This window comes from Gobius niger, assembly GCF_951799975.1.
Source record: "Gobius niger genome assembly, chromosome: 11".
Classification (NCBI taxonomy): Eukaryota; Metazoa; Chordata; class Actinopteri; order Gobiiformes; family Gobiidae; genus Gobius; species Gobius niger.
In genome coordinates this window covers 20,827,720-20,841,143 of record NC_136862.1, presented here as the reverse complement: position 1 = coordinate 20,841,143, position 13,424 = coordinate 20,827,720, and the positions used below count along the sequence as shown (strand labels likewise).

The 13,424-nt window shown below is 41.5% G+C and overlaps 1 protein-coding gene across 2 annotated transcripts in view; it reads left to right on the top strand.

Moving 5' to 3' along the window:
• stard13a (StAR related lipid transfer domain containing 13a) overlaps nucleotides 1-3,887 on the top strand; it is a 36,860-nt gene extending 32,973 nt beyond the window's left edge. For both annotated transcript variants that reach the window (XM_079566286.1, XM_079566287.1), the window contains exons 7-14: nucleotides 330-489; nucleotides 609-807; nucleotides 1,523-1,736; nucleotides 1,900-2,014; nucleotides 2,166-2,417; nucleotides 2,647-2,864; nucleotides 3,241-3,417; nucleotides 3,542-3,887. In XM_079566286.1, the coding sequence (XP_079422412.1) occupies nucleotides 330-489; nucleotides 609-807; nucleotides 1,523-1,736; nucleotides 1,900-2,014; nucleotides 2,166-2,417; nucleotides 2,647-2,864; nucleotides 3,241-3,417; nucleotides 3,542-3,662 (1,456 nt within the window). In that variant the 3' untranslated portion in view covers nucleotides 3,663-3,887. The remainder of the gene's footprint in view (nucleotides 1-329; nucleotides 490-608; nucleotides 808-1,522; nucleotides 1,737-1,899; nucleotides 2,015-2,165; nucleotides 2,418-2,646; nucleotides 2,865-3,240; nucleotides 3,418-3,541) is intronic.
• The last annotated feature ends 9,537 nt before the right edge of the window (nucleotides 3,888-13,424 follow it).

Sequence of the window (13,424 nt, the reverse complement as noted above, 5' to 3'; positions counted from 1 at the left end):
TAGTTTATTTACACTTCAGGACGTGCTTAAGGCCTGTTTAAGTGTTTGTTGGCACGGTAATGGTCTGTGCTTGTTATGTCACTTGAGATGCCAGTGTGTGTAGGGGTGTGTAGGAAGAGATCTGGACTTCTTTAGCTCACACCAGCTCCAGCCTCCACGTCCCGCCAAACACAGCCACATCTTTGTTTTGTTAACAACCTGTGCATTTATTATACCCACGAGGGATACTTCGTTGACCGGCCTGCTTCAGGAATGTCCCGTAATGACGAGCATAGACAGCCATCTATCCCATGACACTTGTCTAATTGTTGTGTGCATATGGCTCGCAGGTCTGTGCCCAAGTTTATGAAGCGCATGAAGGTGCCCGACTACAAAGAGAAGTGTGTTTTTGGAGTCCCTCTGATCGTACATGTCCAGCGCTGTGGGTTTCCTCTCCCGCTGTGCTTACAGCAGGCCCTCTGCCACCTCAAATCGCACTGTATGGACCAGGTAAAACACCAGCTCTTTAGAAGAAGAGTTAATGCATTAAAGATATGTTTTGCTACATTATTTACTCTTCAAATGGCTGACAGCTGGTCACTAATTGTCTTGTTTTCCTTCCTCTGAAGGTTGGGCTGTTTCGTAAATCTGGAGTGAAGTCTCGTATCCATGCCCTGAGGCAGCAGTGTGAGGTGTCGCCGGACTTTGTAAGCTATGAGGACCAGTCCGCCTACGACGTGGCCGATATGATCAAACAGTTTTTCAGGGACTTACCTGAACCGCTCCTCACCAGCAAACTGGGAGAAACCTTCCTGCATATTTATCAATGTAAGTCATTTATGAAACATTGGAGCTGTTTTTTTTCTCATTTTTTTTTAATCCAGATTTCATTGTAGTTGTGTTTTATTGTAGTTATTGAGTTATGATTTTTTAAAGAAATAACCAGAATGCTCACTCCAGCCACTAGGGGGCAGCTTAAATTTAAAAAAAGGAAAAAAATCTACATGTGTCCAGCAGAGGGCACTGACATAATAAGAGATTAGGATAATAACAACATATTAAAGCCATGTGTTAAATGGTCAGTCTGCCCCAGGGCGGCTGTGGCCTACAATGGTAACTTACCGCCATTGAGTGTGGAGTGAATGAATAATGGCTCTATGTAACACTTTGAGAGACATGTGACACAGGCTGTTAAAGCACAATAAGTGTAAGCCGTTTTATTTTATTAAGTCCATTACAATATATGCGGCCCGTGACCCAAAACGAGTTTGACACCCCTGCTTTACATCTTAGATTGATTGCACCAAGAAGTTAGTTGTTTTGAGAACCCCTAACAGGAGTGTTACTTTTGAGCTAATCATTAAATTCACTTGTTTATTCAATCAAGAATACCATCTCTAAAAAGAGCCACTTTAACCCTTGACATGTATCAGTGAATGTCCTTTTCTGACATGTATGAACAGAGCAGTGATTCTTCTTCTGTATACTCTGTAAAGGGCTTTCATTCTGTGTTGCTTGATTTCTTCTTGTGACATTGTTGTAGATGTGCCAAAGGAGCAGAGACTGCAGGCTGTCAGGGCGGCCATCTTGTTGATGCCAGATGAAAACAGAGAGGTGCTGCAGACACTGTTGTATTTCCTCCGGGACGTGACTTCGATGGTGGAGGAGAACCAGATGACTCCTATGAACTTAGCTGTTTGTTTGGGACCATCGCTGTTTCACCTGAGTTTACTGAAGAATGAGACTCTGTCACCAAGGTTTGTCCTACAGACGTAGACTTTATCCACAGGGGAAATTGCTCGGTTACAGTGGCTTCACAATACAACAATAACCTAGTGTGAGACTGGCTAAGTGTTAAAGTTTATTAGTATTTTGTGATATTTCTGTAACTTAAACATACTGTGTGTTTTGTCTATGTAGATCTATCCAGAGGAAGTACACCACGGGGCGTCCGGATCAGAAAGACTTGAATGAGAACTTGGCGGCCACCCAGGGTCTTGCACATATGATAACTGAGTGTCACCGCCTCTTCCAGGTTTGACATTTATATTTTGTTTCTTATTTATTTACTTGTTTTTTTCTTTCCTTTTTTTACTATTTACTTTTTTGTTTCTTGGTTCAATGTACTTGTTGCTTGTTACTTGTTTATTTACACATTTATTCCTTGTCCTTTGAACGCTATCCAGGTCCCAGAGGAGATGGTCACCCAGTCCCGAAACTCCTACATGGAGGCGGAGCTGCTTGCGCCCCCTCTGGACGAACTGGGTAAAACTCACGAGGAGGATGTGGACGTGGACGTTGAAGAGGAGGATGAAGAAGCGTCTTATCATACTCACGTCGAAAACCTGATCCAAACTCTGTTGAAAGAGGCCAAAGACAAGAGCAAAGGCTGGGTGTCCCGCCCCACCACTGACCACACAGAGCTCGCCTTCAAAAAGGTACAGTTCCTGCATCGCTGTAGGCAAATATAGTTAGATCAGTCTCCTTATGCCGAGCCCTTGTTCATATTGATCAAACATTATGAATCCTGTTTTGTGCAGTCAAACGAGAACAAGGTAGAATTCTTTCCATAAATAGGAGATCCAATACTTTAGCTGAAAAAGAACATGTCATTCTATAGGTCGCACCACGTCTCTATGTTTCACACTCATTATCTTTTCTGTTGAGGTGGGAGATGGGAACCCGCTTCGACGCTGGCGGATAAGTGTCGAAGTTTCAGCAAGTCCCGGAGAGGTGCTGCATCGACTGTTGAAAGAGCGCCCCCTGTGGCAGACTGACCTATTGCAGGAGAAGGTCCTGGAGACTCTGGACAAACAGACGGATGTGTTTCATTATTCCTGCCGCAACATGGCACCTCAGATGAGCTCTGACTACGTGGTACTACGGTAAAATATAATGCTGCCGACTTGTGTTTTCATTGGAGTTGTGCATCTCCTGGTTAAACAGTTGAGTGGCCCAAGACATTTATGGATACAGCGGGAAGGGGCCAAGATGACGAATTGAGCTTGAATAAGATAGTTTTAGTTACATTTCAAGGTGATACAAAGCTGTGTATAACGGGACATAACCAGAATCATGGCCAAGATGCTAAGAAAATATGATATTTGCCATAACGCCCACTCCCACTTCCTTCTTCTTCTTGTTCCCTGTATGTCACTCAGCCAGTAACGTCCTGCTACCTATGTCTCTCAGTCAATCACTCCATTCACTCTTAACATATTGGTAACAGAAGCTTTGTGTCTGGCCTTCCTTGTGTCTCAGGTCTTGGCGCACAGAATTGTGCAGAGGCTCGTGTGCTCTGGTGTGTGCATCAGTGGACCATGAGGACAGCCCCCGGACTGGGACAGTAAGGGGGGTGGTGCTGGAGTCTCAATACCTCCTGGAGCCCAGCGGGTCGGGGCGCACTAGGCTCACGCACATCTGCAGAGAGGATCTCAGGTAGGAGTTCATACATGTGTCATCAATAGGTTTTCTTAACATGTCTTCCTTTTTCTTAAGACCATATGAGAATGTCAGTCATTACTAACCCTTGATGTTGTTTTTTGTATGTTTCTTTGCTCAGGGGAAGATCTCCAGAATGGTACAATAAAGCTTTTGGTCACTTCTTGATAAATGAGGCCCAGAGGGTCCGATCCTCTTTTCAGACCCTTGAGCCAGCGCAGAGTCCTGAAGCAAAACTCTGACCCAGAAATCAAGCTCTGTCTCTGGGGACACTGCCTCTTCAGCGTGACAGACTGATGGACAGAGAGAGAGACTCAAATGTCCACAGGTGTATTTTGGACAGTGACCAGGAGACCATCATTTTGCTGCTGAGCCAATCTGAGTGACACCGTGCCACATGTACTGGATAACAGTCATCTATACAGAAAATGGCTTTAGTGAGGTATTATTATTATTATTATTATTATTATTATTATTATTATTATTATTATTATTATTATTATTATTATTACCATTATTTTAGATAAAGCAATCTAAAACATAATTTTTATCAAGAATATTCATGATTTATTATTAGCGTACAATTTTGTTTCATTATGTTTCATATTCCTTTGAAGAGAAATGTAAACAAATCCAAAAGCGATCCTAGCCATGTGTCTGTTGTCCTATTAAAGTCGCTTAACAAGTTTTATTATATTATTCTGTTTAAAAAATATTGAATGCTATATTATTTTATTATTATTTATGTAGTGAAATATGATATTTATATGTACGATAGCAATAGAACTGAGTAGCAGGCTAACAAAACAATCATTTGCCAAAATAACCTCCCTCATGTTTTTATGCACTTAAACAAAGCTTTCTATGCAGATCGATTGTGCTTTAGCTCCTTTCAAAACGACTGGGTCCAGTACAATGTGGCACGAACCAGCGCCATCAAAGGGGGAACTCTCATTGGGTCCATAAGCTTCAGTTTTGAACAAAAGATGTAAATATCACTGGTAGATTTAGATCACTATTTTAAACTTATCTAAATGTTATTTTAAAGTTATTAATGTCCTTACCTATCTCTATATATGGTGTATCTGTTGCTTTTTGCTGTCATGTTTACTATGTCTAGGACATGTGACCATTTCACTGCTTCTGAGAAGCATGTTTGAACCAGTGTGAGTGCGGCTGATCGGGCCCTATGTAAATACAGTGCTTCAGTGCCAGCACATCCAGCATCAGCTTATTTCAGGGTCTTCCTATCATATTGATACGCTCAAATGTGAACTTCACCAAAGCAATAGCAAATAGAGCTTGCTCCGCCCTGGCACTGCCGCGGCTTCTTTTGTTTCAGCTGTAGGCAGCGTAGCTAAGGTGTTGCTATGATTCATCTCTCATTGTTGAACCCTGAGGAGTGCAGGAGTGGATGGAGAGTTGGTGTGTACAAGTCTACATGTACTGTATAAGTGTGTGAGGGGCTGTGTGGACCTGAGCTGGTCTCCAAACGGGACAGCTTCAAAATTTAGACCACAGAAAGTGTTGGTTCTTTCTGACAAAGATGAAAATCAGTGTTTCTAAATGAGCGAATAAAAATCTAAACTGAATATGGTCTCTCTTTTCACTTTACATACACAATGCAGAACATTAGACACTGCGCACTTTTTTTCGCTACAATTGTCTGTGTGTTTTGATAGAAAAGTTTAAATTATGGCACATGGAATAATGGAACAATTAAGAAGTATTCTTGAGATGTCCACAGAGGGGCGCTGTTGCTTCATCAGAGGCTGAAGGTCATGAATGAAAGTATGCCACCAATAACATGGTCGTAGAGCTTCTATTTAGACCCATTGAATGAAGTGTGAAGGCATCACAGGTTTTCCCTAAGGACGCAGCGCTGCGCCAAAGTGAGCCGTTCCCGCGTGGATCAATACTCAATCACATTTACCTACTTAACTGTGAGGGCGCAGAGTACGGGCTTGCACTAGTCTGTCTTCAAGCCTTACCACCTGTGACAAGGCACAAATGGGTGAACAGTGCGCCAAGTCCCCGCTCATTTAACATGTCACTGATTTTATCTTCAAAGTAGGGCGCACGTCGCGAGCCCTGAATACTAATTACGCTCCTCTCTGTGGGTCTCCACCGCTCCGAGGCTCCCACTGTGAACATTATGTCGCCAGGTTTTCTACAAACCAGCTTAAAACAATGAACCAACAAGGATGGGTCATAGGCGCAAATGTGGGTCAACTAACTGTTTGAATCCTCCACATGTGTGCGCGTAAAGGCAAATCACCACGTTATAATCTAGGCTATTAACAAGGTTACACGCGTAAAAAAAATGGCCAAATTGGATGTGAAATGGGATGAAACGGGTACATCTTGAGTGACCTCCTCTGGCCTGATTAAGAACTGCATTTCAAGCAAGCCATGTGTAGTTCTGTGACGTCATTGAGGTGACCACCATCCTTTTGGCCTTTGCATGGATGTATTATAATGTCTTTGGCTTCACACCAAGAGGCCTCGTCAGCAACTACAATATTTTAGCAGCATGCTGTACTTTTACGGATCAAATGGGGGTAATTTTCCAAACATTTGCTCATGTGCAAAATGAGATGCACATTGCAGACAGCTGCCCACTGCTCCTGATGTGTTGCCCCATCGAAGGATCAGTCAAATGCAGAGGAAAAATGTCATTGTACAGTTGTCTCATGACAAATAAAGCACCTTCACCTTAAGTTTAACTTGGCCACAACTGCATAACAACAGGGGCTTCTATTGTCTGAGGATTAATTGCTATGTCAGTTAATTGTCATAGTAGCTCTAGGGAAAATAATAAACAGGGCGCACGCACACAAAGCAGTTTAATGATCCTTTGTTTGGTAATTACATTACACTGTCACACAATGCTGGCAGGGCTTCCTTATTTGTCAGCGGAGCAGATGTTTAGAAGCATGATGGATTTGAGATTCTTCGGCTCATCTCATTTCCGGTAATCCCGTCTCATTCTGTATCGTGCTTTTGCTTCGGTGGGATGAGTTGATGAAGTCATGAGGCCTGAGTCACTGCGCCACATGAAGGCGAAATGCAAAGCTCGCTTGTAATTGTCAAATTTCCTCTTCAAACGCAGGTGACCGTAATGGCATCATGTCTCAGCTGGACTGTGGGACCACACTGATGCACTTTCTAGTTTCTTTAACTGACCATGAGGTTGTATATGTTATTGTCTCTGTATTCCCTTTTCTGCAATTGCCTCATGCTTCTACGTGTCAGGAGTAGTGGAGTTGTACAAAAATATAATATAATATAAGTTCTTCCTTGATCAAATCCACTCGACTTTGGTTTCTCAGCAAGAGTAGAGCAACAACAACAAATAAAATGTAAATAACTATTTGGAAATATATCACTGTCGTTGCACCCTATACAATTTATTCCTCTGAGCCAGTGAGAGAGAGTGTGTCTGACAGAAGAGCAGACCGAGGCAGATGTGACGGATTCAGAGCCGTCTGCAGACATCCACGATAAGGTCATTAATGAATAAATGATTGCTCACATGATTTATGCAGCGAAGAGGAGTCAGTGTACAGTCTCTCTGAGTGTGTGGTCCAGATTGGCAAAATATTAACCAAAGTTATGCGCAATTAATATGGACACATGTGAGAGGCCGAGGAGCACTTCAGAGAGAGGAGAAGCAGAGACTGCAGAGAGTTTAGCATTTGAATTGGTTTGGATCTTGACACGCTACAATTTGATGTCATGATTTCAGATGGAGGGCAGCGGTCAAAACCTATGGGTGGTTTTATCACGTGCACTTGGACTGAAATTAGACCAGGACTGAACAAGGAACAGGCCAGGGCTGGATCAGGTCCGGACCAGGGACTAAACCAGGATTCAGCCAGAGACCAAGGAGTTATTTGTCCATCGCTAAATAAATGTAATCGATTTATAAATAAACATTGTGGCTTATCAATATTTCAATTGCCAACTATTATCACCAACAAAAATGTTTGATTCTGTCATAAAGATTTGATCTGTCTTCCACTTCAGTTTGTCACATGAAGACAAACTATTATTATTTAAAGACGTTCTACAGTGTGCACATATTTAACAATCTTACAAGTTGCTGCATAAGAATTTTCCTCACATATCCCCTTAATACATGCACACACATCTGATAATACACACTTCTCTTGCCTTGCACACGGGCAAATCTATTTGCATATGGACAAATGTTATTGAAACAATAACATCTCCACACAAAGGGAAGCTGTGAAGCTGTTCTGTTTCGCCTAATAACTGACAGAAAATTGCACGGCATAACCTATGAACTTCGAGTCCATCACACTGAATATCCACCCTTTGAGGTCTGCAGTTGTTAACCTGTTGCTATAGGCTCCACTGACCTCCCACAGACGTGGATCTGCTGCTATACGAGACATCATTGCATAACAGGGTCAGGCCACAGAGAATTTGAAATGGATGAAGAAAAAATGCTGGACTGGAGCAACGTAAGGCAGATATTTTTCCTATGTGCAGACGGCACACTGCAGGTGCCAGTCTTAGCATCATGCCATCATGCCTCTTCTTAAACCTGGGGGAAAACATTTTCATCCTGTTTTTTATCGTTGTTGTTTGTGAATTTGTGAATCTATAGCATTTTTATCCATTGGCTAGCTGCTGTAACCATGACCACAAAACTACGGGATGTTAGAAATGCACTGGGAAAGTTAGGAAAGAGTTTTGAACCCTAAAGTTGTTGTGTTAGCCACAATCTTTTGGTGTTTAGTTGTCTTTGGGGATGACAGATTACTACAAACTTTTAAAACAGTGAATTAATTTGGTGGTGCACATTTCACACAGAGGAAACTCTTGGATGTAAATTCAGGTGTTAATGGCTGTTCATGACTGGAGTTAGCACCTTTAGGAATATCTTTCTCTTCCTTGTTGTAAGAAAACTCCATTTCTGTTTTCCATTTGCTTCTTTTGGCTTCCACAATCCGCAACTTCATTCATTCATTTGTTATCCCTACAGATTGCCAATGTAATCCTTGCATCTTCTCTGCACTGACTGTGACACATGTAAAAACCATAAATCACTGACAGCTCTGATATAAACAGGCCTTCATGTTTGACCACTCCATAATAGACCTTCATCGTGGATCCCTCCGGTGCCGTTTATTGAATTATACTTGATCTGCGTCAGGGGCTCGCACACCAAGCGGCTAACAAGACACAGTTTTCTTTTCATGACTCATTTACTGTATGTCTGTCTTCTTACCCTCAGGGCCGCGTTTACTGTACTCTGCTCAGGCCTGTACAGTACAAGTGTCAATCTGAAGTGGTCTCCATGGCCTTAGCTCGAAAGCTTAATGTCCTGCTGCAGTCCTTGATCCTCGGGTCATAGTCCAACCTTGGTTCAGATTGACAGCTCAACACCAGAGATAATTCAATATGAGTCAGCATTGCTTCTCCGGTACACTCAGGAACATTGTAAGCACTGAGGGAAGAAGAGAATAAGGAAATCTGGTCGGAAGCAATCAAAATACATATTAGGCAATTAGTCCTTGCGCTATTTTATGATTCTTTTCCTAAATGTAGATTTTTTTCAAGTGAATTGGTGAAGCAAGCGTCTTAACCCACTTAACAATCCCCAATACAACAGCCTAACTTGTCACAACTGTAATTCCCTAGATATCCGGGGAAGTGTGCCCTATTTTTAATGCATTGCTTTCCTCTCAAACTCCTGTAAGAAAACCTGTTTAATCTGTTCAACTTTATTTGCGAGTTTGTGGAGTCCTCTGAGGGTTGTGTGTTGCAGCTATTATTACTTACAGTCGAGCTGATAAGAGCATCTCTCTGTGACTTCTATTGAGTCTTATTCCCATTACAACTCAGAAACCTGCACTTACCACAAACTGCACACACAGCAGCTCTTAAGCCAAATTCATTAGACAATTTAAAGTGGTTCTGCTTTCATATTTTTGCTCTGAATTTGCTCATTACTATGAGTTCTCTTGCTCCAGCTGTTGTACAACTACACTTAAAATGTACATGATTTATGTATTGTCACGATGAGGAGCATTTTGTCATTGCATTTCAATAAAAGCCCAATTAGTGATGGGCAATTATGGCTAAGATGTTGTATTTGTCCATGAAACATACTTGTCTCTATAAATGAAAATATAGAAATGAAAGTGATTTTAGAATTACACAGTGAGTCAAATTAATGCAATAGAAAGGTATGTTGTAAAAGTGATTAGAAATAAGTCTTTTTCCATCACATTCTGACTCCAAAGGAGGGCCGTGACGTTTATAATATCTTTGGTAACACTTTATTTTACACTACTCTTACCTAACTAAATTTAGTACAATGGAATGTGTAACAATGTGTAATAACTTGTACCTATATATGGGTTTGATACACAATGGAATAATGTGTATTTGTAGTTCATAATGTAAAAAGATATAACTCTAACCTTAAAGGGACTAGAGTTTAAAAATGTGAAAACTATGTATTTTCCTCCACTACATGTTCCAGCCATGTCCTAATGTGCAGAATGAGTCCAGACCTGTTCACCACAACTGCCTCTAAAGATACTCCGGGTCATGCACGAGCTTCATATAGAGACTGCAGTTACACATAAGACCTGAGGTGGCAGTAGCAAGTATAAAATGACCAACTTTAATCTAGTCTCTTTAAAGGAACAGGCCACCGTTTTTCCATACTGCGATCTGGTCTTACCTGAGCTTAGACGAGTTGATGCGTACTTGTCTGGTCTTTGTGCGTGCGCTCAGGCCCCTCCCAGCATATTCCTATAGCTCCAAACGGGGTGAAGTCGGAAGCTTCCACGCTCTTCCACGGGCACAAAGACCAAAGACGCATCAACTCGTCTAAGCTCAGGTAAGAACATATCTCAGTATGGAAAAACGGTGGCCTGTTCCTTTAAGGGTCTTATGTCCTATTACATTATGTCCCTACAAAGTACTAATACAAGTTATTCCATTGTGTATCTAACCCATAGGTACAAGTTATTACAGACTATTACACTGTACTAAATTTAGTTAGGTACAATGTATCAAGGTACTGTAAAATTAAGTGATACCATAACTTTTTTCGTCACATTTTGACTAAAAAGGTTAAAAACTAGGTATAATGCCTTTAATTATAGGATTTTTGACTGACCATGAATTTGACCTTACACTAAATAAACAATTTTTTCTGCTTGTTTGGACCCATTTCCAACATTAACGAGGATACAGAAACTAAACAAGCAATCAATATGTTTCAGTCTTGATTATGCTTGATTTCACAGGTTAGTGAGTAACTCTTCTTGGCCTGTATTGGTTGCAAACATTGAGAGCCTCATTGTTTCCCAAACTGAAACGCTGCCACGGTCTCAGGAAACTAAGAGTAAAAATACTCCAGTGTTCCATTTTAGTGAATACAAATGTCTTGTGTTTTCCCAGTCAGTTTAGATTTTACAAAAGGTTGCATCACTGCTTTGGTGGTATACACTTCCACGTTCCGACTCAAAATAGACACAATTTCACCCAACTTGTCAAACAAACATGCCATTTCTCTCCCCAACTTTTTTGTTCGCCGCACTCGACGAAACTCCAAATCTGATCTGATCACTGCCTGACCTAAAAACTGTGAGTTACTGACCGGCGCTCCCCAAGCTCCCCATTATCCTGATGACGTCTAATAGTTTACATGCGCTTGTCAAACTCCAACGGCAACGCATGGGAAATAACATTTATCGCACGCGCCCTGATCAAACGCGGCCTGACGCACGTCTCTGCCCTATACTTCACTGTGTCTGCATGATTTATACAAGTCCCTTCAGAAAAACTACAACTCTGTGATCCTCAGCCCACACAAGATGAAACTCCTCTCTATCATCTCTCCAGCAGCCCAGAGATGCTGCTCTTCAAGCGTGCAGTGCAGCTGCGACTGAAGAGATCTGGCTCCGAGGCTGCATGAAATTTGATTGGACTAAAACAATAGTACTCAGAAAATATTGATCCTTACAAGCACAATCCCTAATGCACTTGAATGAGTCTAATCTGAAATATAAGTAAACTGGTGGAAGAATTGGGGATGTTGTAAAATAGCCATGAAGTACCATCTCTATAGTTTCACTTGTTTGATAGTTGCTTAATCGTAAACCAATCAAAGTGGAGGCAGGGACTGATATATCTATTTCACCGCTGATTCAAAGATATGAGCACACAGATTTGCAGAAAGAGAGAGAGAAAGAGAACAATGAGTGCTTTTAAGCCAATCAGCAGCAGATCCCGGTTAAGACCTCTCCATTCTGGTAAAGAAATCTTTTGTGGAGTCACGACAAAGCCGGCAAGAACGAGCCTTTGTGTGGAAACAAAAGAGGCGTGTGTGGAGTGCTATTGTAGTGGTGTGTGTGTGTGTGTGTGTGTGTGCGTGTGTGTGTGTGTGTGTGTGTGTGCGGCACTGGTCCCCCGAGCGCTCACCTCTCCAAACGCCTCAGCATGCGGCGGTTTGAGGAATGGTTCTGTGGGAGAGGGAGAGAGGCATGAGGGGGAAAGAGGGGAGATGGAGAGGTGCGCAGATGGAGGTGTGTGAGAAGGGTACACTCTTCTTTGTTTGATTGGTTTGTGAAATCTGAAAAGCCTTGTGCAAACCGTATTTTCTCAGTGTTGATTTATGGTTACTACTCTGTTATTTCAGGACCACAACATTATTAATTAATGTTTGTGTGGGATATGCTCCTGTGAGAGAGTGAGACATGAGGGAGAGGTGATGGAGAGGTGTGTGGTTGTGTACTGCACACTGCATACTTCGTTTCTTTGTGCATGAAATTGTGCTTGTAAAAAATCAGTAACATATCATTACAGCCCATTGTGGCCCGCATTTAAGCAACCGTTCTCATCTGATGGGTTGGGAGTTGGAAAATGGTGCCACATGATGATTTCAGTGGGTCATGGGTTTTTTGCCCAAATGACTGTTGAGAAATTGTTTTGATCCTTTTTGAAAAGTTGGCCTTTTAACAAATCTCTGTGAGGAAATCAATTCTGATCCTGAAATAGGGTCAAACTGCTAATTATTTATTTTGTGGGAAAAGGCCCTTGAGAGGCAGCATCTCGTTTATGTTGCACCTTGAATGTAGGGAGAAGAGATAAGAGATCATTTGATTTGGGTCGTGGCTTGTCACGATGCGTTGAGGGTGGGTGGGTCCTCCAGCTATACCAGCTGAGATGTCACTGTTTATACTCTAGCTCAGGAGTGTCCAAACTACGGCCCGCGGGCCAACTGCAGCCTGCAGCCCACTTTTAATTGGCCTGCTGCTAATTCAAAAAATATAATAGATTTAAAATATATATATATATATATATATATATATATATATATATATATATATATATATATATATATATATATATATATATATAATTGACTATATATAAATAAATGAAAATCCATTAATCAAAAGTTGTGATGAAGGCTGTTTTTACTTTAAGCATATTCAATAAAAAGCATAGTTAACATTTTATTGAATTTGCTAACTTCAATACAACCGCTCCCTTATCGTGGTGGTGGGGTTTAAGCACCTGAATGAAGTGCTCTGTTGTCGGGGGTTTCAATCAACCTGGCAGCGGCTCAAAAAAATCAGGTATTATTTTTGAAATATTTCACTGCTTTTATTCATGACAAATTGCATAAAATAGCCACCTCTGACTTTTTTATATTCTGCTTTGTATTGCTTTAAAAGGTCATTAAAGGAATAGGACACCGTTTTTGCACACTGAGATATGTTCTTACCTGAGCTTTGACGAGTTGATGCGTACCTGTCTGGTCTTTACGCGTGCGTCACACAAAAACACCAAACATGTTGTTAACATTCAGCCTCTCCTCCTCTCCTCATGGACACAAAGTTAAACATGTTAACGCATCTAGGAGTGGAGTAATGTAGATTTGGGCCTATACAGATTAATAAAAGGTGACTTACTGAAAAGCAAGATGAGCAACATAGTGCCCTGCTGAT